The sequence below is a fragment of the Rhinatrema bivittatum genome, chromosome 6, assembly GCF_901001135.1.
Source record: "Rhinatrema bivittatum chromosome 6, aRhiBiv1.1, whole genome shotgun sequence".
NCBI classification, from domain to species: domain Eukaryota; kingdom Metazoa; phylum Chordata; class Amphibia; order Gymnophiona; family Rhinatrematidae; genus Rhinatrema; species Rhinatrema bivittatum.
The window spans coordinates 254,594,251-254,611,017 of record NC_042620.1 but is presented as its reverse complement, the minus strand read 5'-3'; the positions used below and the strand labels follow the sequence as shown (position 1 = coordinate 254,611,017).

Below are 16,767 nucleotides of genomic sequence, written 5' to 3'. Positions count from 1 at the left end.
TATGAGGATTGTTCTTTAGGTATAAAATTTGTGGGCCATTTAATTTCTTCACACTTAGTAATCACTTCTATGTATCATTCAAAGCAATTAACATTATTAAAATAGTAATAAAAACAGAATATCATCATGTTGGGTGCACGTTTGTTATTTGTGGTGGGTGTGTCAGGATGTGGTTCAAACCCTGTCTGGGACTGGCCGTATAGTCCAAAAACACTCACAAATGTAAGCTGGTGCACTGAAGTAGCAGTTCTATTTCCCAGCCTGTGCACCACAAGAGAATCACAGGTCAGCTTCTAAAAACAACAGCTTCCTAAGCATACATTCATGTACAGGTAGACCTTCTGTTTCACATATCTGTCAGGGTATGTTCAGTCACTAGTGAATGACATATTATGAAGAGGCATACCTGAAGAGGCTAGAATGACCAGATGAGGGTAGAGCCAAGGCTGGTAAAACCAGGCTTTATTTATTTTTATTTATACATTTTCATATACCGACATTAGATCAGTGATGTCACATCAGTTTACAGATAACGGAAAGGAAATAAGCGGGGGCTGCTTATTTCTTACAGTGAAACATTTCTACCAATGCAATGTAATGAAACTTAAATTCTTGCGTATTTTCCAACGAGGCAACATGATAAAAACGTATTTCTAACAATGCAACATAATGAAACTTAAATTCTTGCATATCACGCTTACAAGTTATCATGAGGATGGCTCCTTGCCTCCCTCCCATACTCTCATGTATATAATACTTTATCTTCGTTCTCCCTTTCTTATTTCCTACTCCCATTTAAGGCATCCTTGTTATAATGTAACTTTATGCTCCTTCGAATTGTCTCTTGTTGATTGGTTGGTTATAGTTACTGCTTAGTTCGATGTAAACCGAGTTGATTTGATTTGTATCAAGAAAGTCGGTATATAAATAACCTCATACATCTTCCAGACCAATTAGAAGCGCATACAAAGGCACACTGCATGCCCTGCCGGTAAAATCATCATTGAGCAAACGAGCACTATCTTCAGCAGGCCCCCACCAATGGAACGCGCTCCCTCCAGATCTAAGACTTGAACCAGGTCATCAGGAGTTCAAAAAAAAGCTAAAAACCTGGCTTTTCCACCAAGCCTTCCCAGACACTTAATGCTGCCTAGACGTGACAATAAACCCAAATTATGGGACACCTCATTGAGTTGCACTATTATGATTTTTTAACTGCACTATGATTTTGAGTTCAATCGTTCAATCGTTTCTTGTATTTATACTATTTATACTATTTTATACCATATTATAATTTGTTTAATTTGTACTTTGTTCTATTGTTCTATGTAAAGCCCTTTCCCCTTTTTTGGGCATTTCACTGTTTTATGTAAACCGGAGTGATTTGTATTTCATACATGAACATCGGTATATAAAAATTAAAAATAAATAAAATAAATAAATAAAAGCCTTTAATAAATAAATAAATAATGAATTTCTAACGAGGCAACATGATAAAAAATATAGAATATAATAAATATAAGTGGATGCGAATCTCTTCTAATGTAACTTAGTGAGACTTGAGTTCTTATAAAGAAAAGTAATGAACATGAACATAATCAGCATGCGACATGGGACTTGGAAGCAGAAAAATGTGTGTAACAAGGGTTGGATGGGAATATGGTGCTAAAAGGAAAGGTGGTGTTGGGGGGATAGGATCATTGGGGGAAGGCTTGTCGGAAGAGCCAGGTTTTTAGGTGTTTTTTGAAGAGTTGTGTTGAGGTTTCAGATCTTAGCTGTGCTGGAAGATTGTTCCAAACTGAGGGTCCGGCTATGGACAGTGCGCTTTCTCATGTTATGGTTAGATGTGCTTCTTTTGGGGTGGGGATGTGAAGAAGACCAGTGTTAGAGGATTGGAGGTTTCGTTCTGGTGTGTGGTAGCGTAGGGGTGTGCTTAACTAATTAAATTTGTCATTGTGGAGTGACTTATGGATGAGTGCAAGGACTTTGTGTTGTATTCGGAAGATGATGGGTAGCCAATGGAGGTCCTTGAGGATGGGAGTGATGTGGTCCGATTTCTTTCTGTTTGTGAGGGATCTGGCTGCTGCATTTTGTAGTAGTTGCAGCGGTCTGATTGTGGCAGCAGGGAGTCTGAGCAGAAGGGAGTTGCAATAGTCAAGCTTTGAGAATAGTAAGGTCTAGAGGATGGTTATGTAGTCATATGGGAAGAGGAGTGGTTTGAGTCTTTTGAGGGTCTGGAGTTTGAAGAACCCATCTTTGATGATGGTGTTGATGTGTTTTTTGAGGATGATTTCCATGTCTATAGTGACTCCGAGGTTTCTTGCTGAAAGGGTTAGTTGCTGGTTTGGGAGGCTTAGCATGGAAGGAGTCTCAGCCGGCAGTTGTAACACTGGAGCAAGCTTAGGATTGGGAACCCAAGAGAGAGAATGGAGGAGGATTACTGGAGCAAGACTGCAAAGCTAGATGCAGAGCAGGAACATGGCCAGAATAGCAGAGGTTCTGGAGGACATATCTCATACCTCTGTTGCTCTCCTTAAATACTATCACGAATCAGGGTAAGCCCTATGCTGAACCAATGGGACCTTCCGAGGTTGTGTTTAACTACCTGGAAACTGGAGGGGTAAGTGCCCCTTGACTTTTCCATGCTTCTGTGGCTCCTCTGCAGCTTCCTGGCCCCTGCATTCGAGGGTTGCTGGTTAAAGCCAAATATCAGACCCAGACCTTACCTCTTAAGCAATATCCAACCACTTCAAAACCAGTCATGAATTGCAAGTCCTACCAATTTCCTTTGAACTCCCTCACCTCATAGTAATGGCGATTCCAGCCCCCACATTCCAAACTGACCAACACTTACTCTTTGGCCATGCTGAGGTCCATATTCAGCCACTGTGCGGCTCAGCAAGTTAGCCAGATAAACTTATCTGGCTAACTTAACCTGTATATTCAGCAGCATGACCACCTTGCTGAATATATCTAACTAGCCTAAAGTTAGCCGGATAAGTTTATCCAGCTAACTTTAGGACAGGTCTAAGGGAGCACCAGAATTAACTGGATAACTTATCTGGCTAAATTAGCTCCTCCCAGCTACGTCCCTGGAACAACCCTGATTTATCTGGCCAAATTATAGCCGGATGAAAAGTTATCTGGCTATAAAGATATTAAGACCCTTGTTGTAATATAAAGATATTAATATAAAGATATTGTTGTAATATAAAGATATTAAGACCCTTGTTGTAATGTAACTTTTGATCTCCTTGCACTTGTTTATGTTCCGTTCTCTGTTCTCACCCCTTGTTACTTGTAAACCGGCATGATGTGGTTTCTAACCATGAATGCCGGTATAGAAAAAACGCAAATAAATAAAATATAAATAAATAAATTTAGCTAGATAAGTACCCAAATATTCATTGAGCCGTATAACTTCTGAGTTATCCAGCTAAAGGCTTATGCATATGACCTCTTTCCTGTTTCCCTGACAGTATCTTCCTGTCGGCAATTTTAAGGCTATAGTCTGCCACTCTGCTGTGGGTCCTACTGGTTTTCTTCAGTTTCTCTTGCTTTCTGGTAACAGTGGCTTCAGTCAAAGCATGGTTCTGTCTGACCAGCTCTAGCTCCCCCGGCAGCATGACCTCCCTGCCAACGCCTTCCTGACAGCACTGTGTTTGGCATTCCTGTTCCGCCTTTTCCCAAGGCTTTTTTTTTTCTTATTGTAAGCTTTCTCTAGTTATTCTCACTGCATCCTACTATGATACTCCTCTGGACTGTGCATTAGGACTACAGCATTCAGACGTCTGCTGTGCCTCTTACTTTCATGTTCTCCATTAACAATTGTACTCCCTCTTTCCATACAGCAACATTTGCAACTCTGGGTGACCAGAGGCTGTTTCAGGAGATGAGAAATCTTCTCATCACAGTGGTTCACAGTCATATATTTATTTATTTTTGTGAAACAAAGTGAGCACTATTAGCAAACTACAGTAAAAGAAATTAAAACTATCCCTCTTGGGGATCATCATCTCATACTTCTAGGAGTGAACAGGGAATGGATTCCCTATTAGAATAGGCTAGGTATTTCCAAGTAACCTAGATCAGCCACTGTTGAGGGTTGGATACTGGGTTCAATGGACTATTGATCTGACTCAATATGGCATGTTTTTATGTTCCATTTCTAGGTAACAGATAACTCCGCAAGCTCCCTGAACACTCTGTCTAACCTTCTACAGCAAGTTTCCACCAAAGGTATGCCTCATTGCAAACAGCACATAACAACACACTCGTGTGCCCACCTTTATAGATTAACACAAGACTTACTCCCCAATATACAAGGTGGTTAACTGCCTAATCAGGTGAGATTACTCTTTGGGCTAGCTGACCTGGAAGAGGGCTGTCTGATGTTGGCTTGGAGTATCCATTTTATGCCAAAAGCATTCAAAAAGTACAAAGGATCTCAAAAAGAAGATCACAGGGAAGAATACCTGCTCCAACTGAAAGAAGCAATGAAAGTAGACAGCAAAGGCTAGAGTGGAATCAAGGACAGCTAAGACATTAAAACATGAAACACTCTACTATGAGTGTTTCATGTTTTCAAGGTTTTGACTAAGTATCCATCAGCCCATTTTGAGTAAAATCGCATAACTCTACAAATTATTTCAAGCCCACATCCTATCTAGTTACTTGTTTTTCCCTTGTTTTATTTTCAACGTCTCCCTCTTATTTTCAACGTTACGCACATTTGCGAGGTTTTTTGTTCAAAGTTCACACATTGTTATCTGTTCTATGTAACGCTCTCATGCGATGTTATTGTTTCATTGTAAACTGGTGTGATTTGTATGCTATACAGGAATGTCGGTATATAAAAGTTAAAAAAATAAATAAATTAATAAATTAATGCGAAGTAACAACTTTTTTCAGGTATGTCTGTGAAAGAAAATGGAGAGGCAGGATTGTAAAAATTAGGGGGATAATGGAGGACTGGATGGAGGGTTAAAAGGAAAAAGTGGAAATACTAAACAAACACATTTCTTTTCAGTATTTACTGGAGACTATTGGCAGGAGTATATATGGAAGTGGGGTAGATGCCACACCATGTACAGAAAGATCTGGGCAAAACTAGCAAAACTGCAAGTGGACAAATGCTATAGAGCCAGATGGGATACATCCTAGGAAGTCTGCTGAAAGATCTGTTTAATAGATCTGTGGTGTTTGGAATGGTCCCACAGGACTCGAGAAGGGCAGATTTTGTCCCTCTTTACAAGAAGTGGTAACAGAGAGGAGGCTGAAAACTATAGACCTTGGAGTCTTATCTTGGCAGTGGGAAAATTAATGGAGATTCTACTAAAGGATAGTGAAGTATCTAAAATCCAGCAAGTTGTGGGATGAGTGACAACATATTGGATTACTAGAGAATTTAATCAAGGACATACTCTGGATGTGGTTTACTTGGATTTCAACAAAGCTTTGGATACTGTTCCACATATAAGTCTCATAAATACACTGAGAAGCCTGGAGATGAGCCCAAGGTGATGGACTGGATTAGAAACTGGTTGAATGATAGACAATACAGGGTGGTGATAAGTGGAATGCCTTAGTGATCAGTTCAGAGGCCAGTTTTGTTCAGTATCTTTGTGAATGGATGCATAGAAGAGCCTTCTAGTCAATGTGGAGGTAAGGATAGTGTCTGAATTCAAGAAAGCATGAGACAAGCACCGGGAGTAGTAGGGATTGTAAAGCCAAGCAGTTGGCATGAATGGGTAGACTAGACAAACCATATGGTCTTTTTCTGCCATCATGTTTCTGTGTTTCTATGATATTGTGGAGGGGTTAGAGGGAAAAATTTGCCCTTTTGTAGATGACACTAAGATCTGCAGTGGAATGGATACCCCTGAGGGAATAGACAGAATAAGACGTGATCTAAGAAAGCTTGAGAAATGGCTGAGTGTTTGGCAATTATGATTCAATGCAAAAAGGGCAAGTCATGTATTTGAGGTGCAGATCTTTGAAAGTAAAAGGAACAGGATTGGAAGGTTGCAAACAAGCCATCCTTCATTCCTTCAAGAGAAGAGACAAGGAAAGAAACAAAACAAAGACAAAAAAAGGAATCACGCCATCAGATTTCTGGGTTGGTACAGTAGGCTACAACTCCTCAGAAACCAACTAGGTCAGTTCTGGCAGGTTGGTGATATTTGAGTACCCCATCAAAGCCATGAAGACCTAGAAGACCAGATGTTAGGGCAGCAGCCTCACTAATTTAATAGCAATCTAAATTATTTCAAAGTTTAGTGATAAAACATGGGAGTGGAGGGGGTGGGGGTGGGGTTGCAGAGTGTTGGAATAAATATGGGATCTTGTATAGTCACCTATCTCGAACAGTAGTGAACCAACAAGGAAGCAAACAAAAACTGACTTGGTTAAGGAGAATATCCTACAAGCAGTTAAGCTTGAACAGCTACCCACTGGGATATATCCTTGCAGTATGGACAGGACTAACTAGGCAACTGGATGGAACAATGGATCATTGTTTGCTTTCATCTACTATATTAATAAATTTCAGAGCACTCAATAAAGTCTCTTCTTTCCTCAATCATTCCCAAATAGTGGGGTAGGACATGGTGAAGCCACTACTCTGCTGCTGCTGCTGCTGCTGTCTGTAGGTACAAAGTGGTTGCTGCAGTAACAGAAGCAACAAGGAGCTCTCTTTATGATGAATTGAGGATATGAATAGATCTAGGACATCTATCGTAAAGTAGTTTCCACCAATCAGTCACTTTGAATTATGGTTATGGAAGTTCCCTGTTAAAAGATGATTCTGATTTGTACTTGTCTGTGGATTAAATGCTGAATGGAATTAGCACCATAAAATGTTTATGTGGACCTGAAGTGTGAGACTTGTTATAAAGTTGCTATTAATCAAAGGACTGCTCTTTTCTCTCGTGTATACTCACTTGCCACTGTTGTAATGTATTGTGAGGCTGAGAAACCACCTGATAACTAACAACATCTAGCTGTGATGATCTTAAATATCATTGGGATAACAATTATACAGTTACATGATCAGATTAGATTGAAGGAAGATTCGAGGTCCATTGAGGCTTCCAAATACCTGATAGTGCTCCCCACAAAGTAATCCACAGGAAGATGGGAAAAATCACACACCATGCCCTTGCAATCAATTCCACAGCACAGTGCAAACAAAATTTATTTCCTTGACTCTCATATTGTTTCAGAAGTGGATCCTTGAGCCGAGGGAGAGTTGGCACGACTTGCAGGGAGGAAGCACTGCAGGTCCCCACAATCGGCAGGCGGAGCTGGCTGAAGCAGAGGCCCAACTGGAGCTTCGCCAATACCAGCCCACATTCCCCTTACATTGAGCCCTCAAGTGCCAGGGCTGGCTGGTTTTAGGTGCAGGCCTCTGTGGAGGTGACGATCCGTTACAATGAAGTCACTGCAGGCCAGCACAGAGCAGGAAGTGGAGTCAGGACAAGAAGGCAGCAGTCATCAGGTCAGGTTCAGGCTGTGGTCGGAGGCAGGCAGCGTATTTGCAGAGTCGTAGTTCAGGCAGAGGTCTGGGCAGGTGGAGTTCAGTCAGAAGCGGAAGCAGGCAGTTGCCAGGGGCAGGCGGAGGCCAAGCAGCGTCACGGCACAATCCGAGGTCAAGCCAGAAGTCCAATCCGAGTCGATGCCAGAAGTCCAGTCCAAAGTCAAAGCCAGAAGTCCAAACTGAAGAGACAAGGAATGAAAAGGAGAGAGGGGGTTGAGGGGCCACAGGAGCAAAATGAGACGCTGAAGACAGATGAAGGAAGACTGACCATGAAGACAAGAACTCAGGAGATAAACCAGACTGCCAAGGAACCAGGAACATGACACAGGAGTACTGGGAAGACACACAGCAGAAACCAAGAAGCAGGAAGCAAGAATGCAGAGGTAAAGCACTTCTCCAGGAGACTTCGACCTGTTGCTGAGACGTAGGCTGCAGGGAGAGGTTGCTTTAAATACTGGAATGAGTCTGATGTCATCAAAAGGCACCGCAGGGAATTTTCAACTGTGGGCCCTTTAAGTGCTGTCAAGTCGGGCATGTGTGCACCTAAGGGCTCCCTCCAGCATAGTCTGCGGAGGCAGCGGTCTTGGCCTGGCCATGCTATATCGGATGGCCACGACCTCAAAGGGGAGGCTGGCCACGGTGTCGGGAAGCAGTGCACCTGGATCCAGGCTGGAGGTAAGAGTGGAGGTCCGTGACACGGGCCTGCAGACCACAGATTGCAAAACCTATCTGGCGATGAATTGAAGTCCTTGTATGAGCACTTTCCCTAAGGCCTAACTGATCCCCTATTTTCCTTCATAAAGCTTACAGTTTTCTTTTCTTTTTTTTTTTGTTGTAACCATAACTCTCTGTTTTGGGTAAAAATTGTTTTTTATTGTTGCACAACTGCTAAGAAAATGTATAACGTTCATAAACCGTTATGATGGCTCTACCGAATGATGGTATATAAAACGCAACAAATAAATAAAAAGTCCCACAAGTTTACCATTGCAATAGCACCTTATGTCCAATACGAAGTCCTTCGTATCTGATAAGGCATAGGGTAAGTGGTCCCTGGGATGGGTGCGATGCAGACTTTCTTGATACCTGATCACATGATATTGTTTGATGGCTCACAGAACTTTATTTCTTTTCCCCTCCATTACTTCACGGGTAAGCTTTTTGCACTGTTATTAACACATTGAGTCTTGGAATCATTTGGCTTCTTCCATCTTTCCTATTTGCAGGTTTAAGCGTGCCTCTGAATGCTACAATTTCCATCAATTCCGTACTTGGGCAGGTGGATCTCACTAGTTATTACCGCTACCTGGGATCCCTGACCACCCCTACCTGTGATGAGGCTGTGATTTGGACTGTCTTTAAGAACCCAATTCTTGTCCCTGCTAGTGTGGTTAGTGTCCTCTTCCAATCATTTATTTACAGTCCCCTGTCTCTTTCCTATTAGAGGCCATGTTACAATACCCCTACCTTGGTGTGTATTCCCTGGAGATTCCCTTTTGTACCCCTCAGTCCTGGTCTTTCTTTTTATAAGAATTGCCATATATCCCTTTCTCTTCTTTTCTCACTGTTCCTTTTTTCCTTTATCCATCCTTCCATCTTTCTCTTTTGCTTTTAATTAAACCATTTACAAGCAATAATCATAGGCAGGTGCAATGTGAAGGGTAAACTAAGGGCAAAACCAGGCATTCCAAACCTGGAAACACAAGAAAATAAAGGGGACAATTTTCAAACAGCCTGCATAGGTGCAAACTACACAGGAGGTTTTAATATGGATGGTTTACCAGAATTTTCAAAGGGAAACCACACAGATACTTTCTTTTTGAAAATTCACACACAGTATGCATACGTTGCACTTACTCTTTTGTGTGGTCAGCTGAGATGGGGAAAATAGCACACCTACATTTGAAAATTAAAGGTCGATATTGAAAAGCTAGTTAGAGAACAACTGAAAAGTCATCCATCTAAATGGCTAGCCGGGGATATTCAGTGCTATATTTAGGCACATAAGTTGAAGGCGTTCGGGGGCGGGTGGGAGACATTTTGGGGCAGGCCAGAGTTAGCCGCTTAAGTTATAACTCTGGTCTGCTAACGTTTGACATAACCGACTAACTTTAAGATAGCTGGGGATATTCAGCGGCGTGGCCCTGTTAAGTTAGACGGATAGGTATATCCAACTAACTTAACTAGCCGCTCCTCAGCTCAATATCGACCTCTACATATACAGCACTATTTCCCCTCCTCAACCTAAACATGCCCAAAGGAACAGCCCTTTTTAATGCAGATTAAAGTATGGATATTGTGAATCCCGCAGATAATTTTAGCTACATTTGAGGGGGCAATTTTCTTCCATCCTACTTCACCTGGTAAATTGGCTTTGAGAATTGCCCTCAAACTTGACTTCACACCAAGAGCACAATCAGTGCCACAATGAGGATTGGAACTGAGGCACATGGCCCTGCCCTTGGACTCTTTGTGACACAATAATGCCATTTCCACATGCAGGATATATATTTTTGTTACATGTTATGAGACTTCTAATGCATATTTTATATTATGTTTTTCATGTACTTTGACTAACATCGGAGGAGTAGCCTAGTTATTACAGCAGAAGGTTACAAACTAGGGAAGCCAGGTTTCAAATCATGCTGCTGCTCCTTGTGACCTTGGGCAAGTCACTTTACCCTCAATTGTCTCAGGTACAAGATTAGATGGTGAGCCCTTTGGGGACAGGGAAATATCCACAGTACCTGAATGTAATCTGCTTTGAAATGTCTGAAAGGCAGAGTATAAATTAAATAAATCCTTTATCAACATTTTAATAAAAACAATCAGGTCGATCCAGTAAAGTGTGCTCCGTCGGAGCGCACTGTCACCCTGCTCTGGACGCGTGTTTTCCCTTACCCCTTATTCAGTAAGGGGAGGAAAACACGCGGCCCACCCGCGGCACCTAATAGCGCCCTCAACATGCAAATGCATGTTGATGGCCCTATTAGGTATTCCCGAGCGATCCAGTAAGTAAAATGTGCAGCCAAGCCGCACATTTTACTCTAAGAAATTAGCGCCGCCCAAAGGTCGGCGCTAATTTCTTCCAGCGCCAGGAAAGTGCACAGAAAAGCAGTAAAAACTGCTTTTCTGTGCACCCTCCGACTTAATATCATAGTGATATTAAGTCGGAGGTCCCCAAAAGTAAAAAAGAAGTAAAAAAAAAAAAAAAAAAAATTTTGAATTCGGCCCGCGGCTGTCGGGCCGAAAACCGGACGCTCAATTTTGCCGGCGTCCGGTTTCCGAGCCCGTGGCTGTCAGCAGGCTCGAGAACCGACGCCGGCAAAATTGAGCGTCGGCTGTCAAACCCGCTGACAGTCGCCGCTCCAGGCCAAAAGGAGGCGCTAGGGACGCGCTAGTGTCCCTAGCGCCTCCTTTCCCTCGTTTGCACCGCGTCAGCTCATTTGAATACTGGATCGCTCGCACCGGCCAAGGGCCGGTGCGTGCGCCGGGAGAGCGGGCGTTCGTCCGCTCTCCCACGGACTTTACTGGATCGGGCTGAATGTCTGCAAGAACTGAGGCATACAAAAATAAAGTCGCTTGTCCTAAGATCACATACAGAGAAAGAGTGGCAAAGGCGAATCTTACACTCACATCCCAAGATGGAGAGAGAGGAGCAGAGAGGGCAGCTCAGGAGATATCTTGAGATGTGAGTGTAAGATACTCACCCTTCTCCATCCCTTCTTTTCCCACCCTGGTTTCCTTCTCTTCTCTCCCCTCTCCTCTACCCCTCCTCCATTTCTCTCCATTTTCCTAATTGTTTAGGATATTACATGCAGTCTTTAAACCTGCACTGTCTTCTTTTCACATTCTATTCTAGATCAATGCCTTTCCCCAGCAGCTCTACTCTGGAACCTCAGGTGAACCTCAGAAAATGGTAAATAATTTCCGACCTCCACAGAACATTGGCAATCGGCAAGTCCAGACCTCCATATCGACTGTTCCCACTGCCTCTGCTGCCACCACCCTTCACACAGTAACGGCTCTGATCCCTACTGCGTTCTTAGCCATCATGCTGTTCCTGTGTACTGAGGAAACTCTGGATATCTGAATTCTGAGCCTCATATAAGAGGCAGGGGCATGCGGATCATGATTTCCTTCCACAAATCTCTCTCAGATTCAAATCGCCTAGGAAGATGTTTCGGAAATGTGCAGATTATCCTGTATTGTTGCATTTTTCATTCTTGTTGCAGGGATTACATAAGGAAAGCACTTTAGGGCAGTGCTTCCCAACATTTTTTTATTTCATGGCAAACTTTCAAGTTTGCTGAATCCTCCTGGTGCACCAAACCAAATTTTGCATAATTCTCACTCTTCCCCATTCCACCCCCCTCACCTACAGGAGGAGAGTAGCATGTTTTATCTGTGTTAGCCTCATTCTGCCGGCTTAACCCTGACACCTGAACGTGCAGAACAAGCCGGTCCTGTGAGATTACAGGGCCCCATCTAGTCAAACGTCAGGTTGAAGCTGGCATAAGAGGTGCACACAGGTAAGAAGCGTTGCTCTTCTCCTTTCAGTGGGAAGGAGGGAGATAAGGTAAGATTAGCAGAGCTCTGCCTGGTGAAACTGGTACCCTTGTTCCTGTAGCGTAAGTAGAGAGCAAGCAGTTCATCTTGGTGTGAGAGAGGTAGTGTGGTAGACCGTCCCCATGGAAAATCTCAAAATATATCTAAACACACATTCTTTAAGTTTTGTTACCACAAAATATTTTTGGGCCCAGCACAAAAGCATTCGTGCTGGTGGGTATGTCTTGTAAATAAAAGAATTAATTATATACTAGAAAGTCAAAATTAGCCAACAAATTATAACTCTTCACAGCACTTTGATCTGTGTCCCTGTATATTTTATTAATATTCTCTATCAGGCAATAAATCGCTTCCAATCTTTGATGACTGTGGCCTGCTTTTCTGGCTGATTATTTTTTTCTCATTCTTAGGTCTTCTCTTTGCTCCTTTTTTGTTTTCCTCTCTCTCTCTCTCTCTGTCTAGTGCCCTTTTCTCTTTTCTTGATCTCTCCTTTCCTCATTTCCTTCTCCTCTTTCTCCTGCTGCCTATCATCCATTCCTTATTCCCTTTCTCTTCCATTATCTCCCAGAATTCCCCACCCCCAAATCCAGGGTCTCTCTCATCCCCTTTCTCTTCCTATCTGTGAGTCATTTCTCCATCTCTATCTTCCCAGTACCTGATCCTCTCTGTCTTTCTCTATCTTGGGTCCTCTTCCCCTCTCCTTCTCCTGGTCCCTTATCCAGGGTCCTTTCTCCCTTCTTCCTCTTCTTCAGTCCCTGGTCTTTTCTCTCTCTCCCTTCTCCTGCTTCCTTCTGTTTTTTTCCACCTTCATATCTGATCCTCCTTCTCTCCCTTCCTCCCTCTTCTCTGGTGTGGCCCTGGTTTGTTTTTCCAATCCTCTCCCTGACCCCAGAGCAGGAGCAACATCCTGTGCCCTCCCCTCCACAAGCATATACCCACTCCTTCCTCAATATTCATCACCTTTTGTACTGCCTCCCCCCACCAAAGATTCACTCACTCCTTCCCTCACCTCCTTTCTCACAAATCATTCTCACCGGGCTGCATCTCTGCATGCCTTCCTACTCTGCCTTCATCTGAGTCCCAACTCCCTGCAGCACAGACATCAAAGGTCTAGGGGCAGTGACTCTCCAAGTAAGCAGAGCACAGCAGAGAAGAGCGCTGGACTCCAGGCAGCAGGAGGATGTGGGAAAGGGCTGGACAGAGGCCTTCCCTGCCATTCCCTGCTCCTGCCCTTCCTCGCCGGTCTCACTCAGACTTAGAAAGAGGGGCTGAAGCAGCAAGCAAGAGATTTGGGGCACTGTCCCATAGAAGCAGCATGAGCCCAGGGAGGCTGTCAGCACTGCAGCGTCGGAGACACTTTCCCAAGGCACGCACTGGTTGAGAAGCACTGCTTTAGGAGATATATGAATTGTAAAACAACGCTAGCGAGTACCAGAGAAAATAGGTCACAGTTGTTCTGTCCTGTTTGTGCTGTACAGTTTTAAGGGAAGGATACAACATGGTTGTTGCCATGCTGGTTTTAGTAGAAATGGCATGCTTTGGAAACTTTGAACACACTTACTAAACCAGCAAACTAAGGAAATATTTATGAATGTGCCTTAAGTTGCCACTTGATCTAAGTCAACCCAAACAGCTTGATCCAGTCCTGGTTCTGCACCTAGAGCATCTATGCACTTATAACTCCAATTTCTCTAAGGAAAGTAGTAATTAAAATCTACAGATACAGAAAAATAATTATGACTGAATCATCCTGTTCAGGTTGTGTATGGAGAAACTATCAGTTTCAAACAGTGTATGCAGCAAGATGGATTCTGATGACACAAAATAGACCCTGGACCTGTATTTCAGCAGAGAGATACAGAGATGATAAACTTCTATCAGAGTAGCAATACAGGACTGAATTATCTGATCTGCAGCACACACTATTTAACTAGGGGCTTCCCTTAAAGAATGAAATCTTCTCTCAGCAAACAGAGGGGATCCAAGACCATGCAGGCCAAGAGTGCATGTGTACGTGTGTGTGTGTGTGTGTACATGAGGGGACAGACCTAAGGCCTTCAGCAAAGCTCCCTTCTGTCCGGAAACTGAACCCTTCAATCCCAAAAGGGGCCTTATCAGACAGGTCAGCTCTCTGCCACATGACGGATGGATGACCTTCCAATCTGGTGGTCAAGCTGGGAGAAGTCCAGCAATTCGAAGTGAAGAAGAAACCCAGTTTTGAGGCCCAGCTTTAATATGACTGAGCTTCTGAATATGCATAATTCTGGCTCTTAAAAATAGCATGAGAGAGGAGCTCTAGAGGCAGCGCCAAAGATCAATTAATACCACTAAAAGGATGACCGGGGACTCACTATCAAGAAGATGACCCCACGTTATTACACCCCTCCCTGCCACCCAGCTGATGGATGGGATCTAGTATCCTGGAGGGCACTACCCATATGAGAAGCCTCCTGCCTGCTAATTTTAGCTAGAGTCAAACTTGTCTTTTTCCTCTCCAGGGACTAGACAAATACTCTCTGCTCAGCAGACAAGCAAAGATACCAATGCATGCTTCTAGCAACAGCAATAGCTTTTGTGAACTCCAGCTTCTCTCACAGATCAGTGACAGAGACAATCTTCAGTGTGGTAGTTGCCTGAGTATGTTTCTGGATGTATCACGCTCAGGTTCTTAGTAATATTCTAAGCAAATTCCAGCTAAGGTTATGTGTTATGCTTCTGCTAATTTATTCATATCTGCTAAGCTTTAATCATTATAAGTTTATGCTGTACCAAGTATTATAGTAACTTACCTAAGAGTGCTAATTTGTTAGTATTATTTCTGATAGTAAGTCTAAGTGCCTTCTAATAAATTGTTTACATGAGACAAATAGCATTGCGTGAATCCCTGGCTATTTGGGTCACATATAAAAGGTAGCAGAAGTAGTAAGTTTCTGCCAGGTTGTCTGCCCCAGACGCAAGAGGGGGAAGGATGCCAGCTCATAGGCTGCAGCTTACACTTATAAATCCTTACAGTTGACATGAGGCAGGTGGCAAGCAGCCCTTCATTTTTTCAGATGTCTGTGTAGCAGTGACATAGAAGACAAATTTTATATCCTCAGATAAGTACAGATCTTAATATGCAATATGTTTCATGTCTAACTGACAATGATAGTGAACAAACGTGTTTTGACAGAAATGTAAAGGCAGATAAACATTCCTGTGGTTATTCCCCAAGGCACAGTCATGAAAGAGATTGCTATAATTAAGACTGATACATAACCCGTGTATCCCCCCGTTGGGGCACAAAAAATAGAAACATAGAAATGACGGCAGAAAAAGACCAATCGGCCCATCTAGTCTGCCCAGCAAGCTTCCACACTTATTTTCCCATACTTATCTGTTTCACCAACCTCCAACTTCAGGGCTCATGTTGGTAACTGTTTGATTCAAATTTCCTGCCATCTCCTGTCATTGATGCAGAGAGTAATATTGGAGTTGCATCAAAGGTGAGTAAAAGGCTTATGGTTAAGGGTTCTAACCGCCGCATCATGCAAGTTACACCGATGCTCGTTTACCCCAGATTGCACAGATCGATGCCTTGTTGGATGATGTCTGAATGTAAATCCTGTTTTCCTCACTTCCCCCTACCGTTGAAGCAGATAGCAACGCTGCATATGCATTCAAAGTGATGTATCAGGCTTAATTGGTTTAGGGTAGTAACCACTGTAATAAGCAAGCTACCCCCACGCTTATTTGTTTACTCAGATTATAAAGTTCAGTCCTTTTTGGTTGTTTTCTGAATGCAAATCCTCTTTTCCACATTTCCCTTTGCTGTTGAAGCAGAAAGCAATGTTGGGGTTGCATTAACCATGCAAGGGATTTTTTGAGTAAGGGTAGTAAACCCCAGGTAGTTAACATTCCAGCAAGTCACCCCCATGGCTCTATTCTTCATTCCCATCCTCTAGCCTTTATGGATGCACAGTGTTTATCCCATGCCGCTTTGAAATCTTTCACAGTTTTAGTCTTCACCACTTCCTCCGGAAGGGCATTCCAGGCATCCACCACCCTCTCCGTGAAGAAATACTTCCTGACATTGGTTCTGAGTCTTCCTCCCTGGAGCTTCAAATCGTGACCCCTAGTTCTACTGATTTTTTTCCATTGTAAAAGGTTTGTTGTTGACCATAAATCATTAAAACCTTTCAAGTATCTGAAAGCCTGAATCATATCACCTCTGCTCCTCCTCTCCTCCAGTGTGTACATATTTAGATTCTTTAATCTCTCCTCATAAGTCATTTTATGAAGACAATCCACCTTTTTGGTCGCCCTTCTCTGGCCCGCCTCCATCCTGTCTCTGTCCCTTTGGAGATAAGGTCTCCAGAACTGAACACAGTACTCCAGGTGGGGGCCTCACCAAGGCTTCTGATACCTGTAAGTCTCTGTGGGTTAAAAAATATACAAATGGTCAGGCAGCTGGTATAGTGGACTCGGCACATAGGCAAGGGCTGTATTTTCTCAAGCTGGATAGGGAAAACACCACAAAACACTTCTTTCCCCTCTTTGACCCTCTGATTGTATGCTAACTTCTTCCAAGTACTGACGGATGTTTCTCTCAAACCCACACCTTGGCATAAAGGAGGGTCTCACTCAAACTGTATCTTCAAACAAGAACACATTTGCTGGAG

The 16,767-nt window shown here is 43.1% G+C and overlaps 1 protein-coding gene across 1 annotated transcript in view; it reads left to right on the top strand.

The window, feature by feature from the left end:
* Positions 1-14,942, top strand: part of LOC115094121 (carbonic anhydrase 4-like) — a 72,494-nt gene extending 57,552 nt beyond the window's left edge. Inside the window, exons 7-9 of the mRNA XM_029606842.1 lie at positions 4,173-4,239; positions 8,764-8,927; positions 11,400-14,942. Of these exons, the coding sequence (XP_029462702.1) occupies positions 4,173-4,239; positions 8,764-8,927; positions 11,400-11,630 (462 nt within the window). The 3' untranslated portion in view covers positions 11,631-14,942. The remainder of the gene's footprint in view (positions 1-4,172; positions 4,240-8,763; positions 8,928-11,399) is intronic.
* Positions 14,943-16,767: the final 1,825 nt, after the last annotated feature.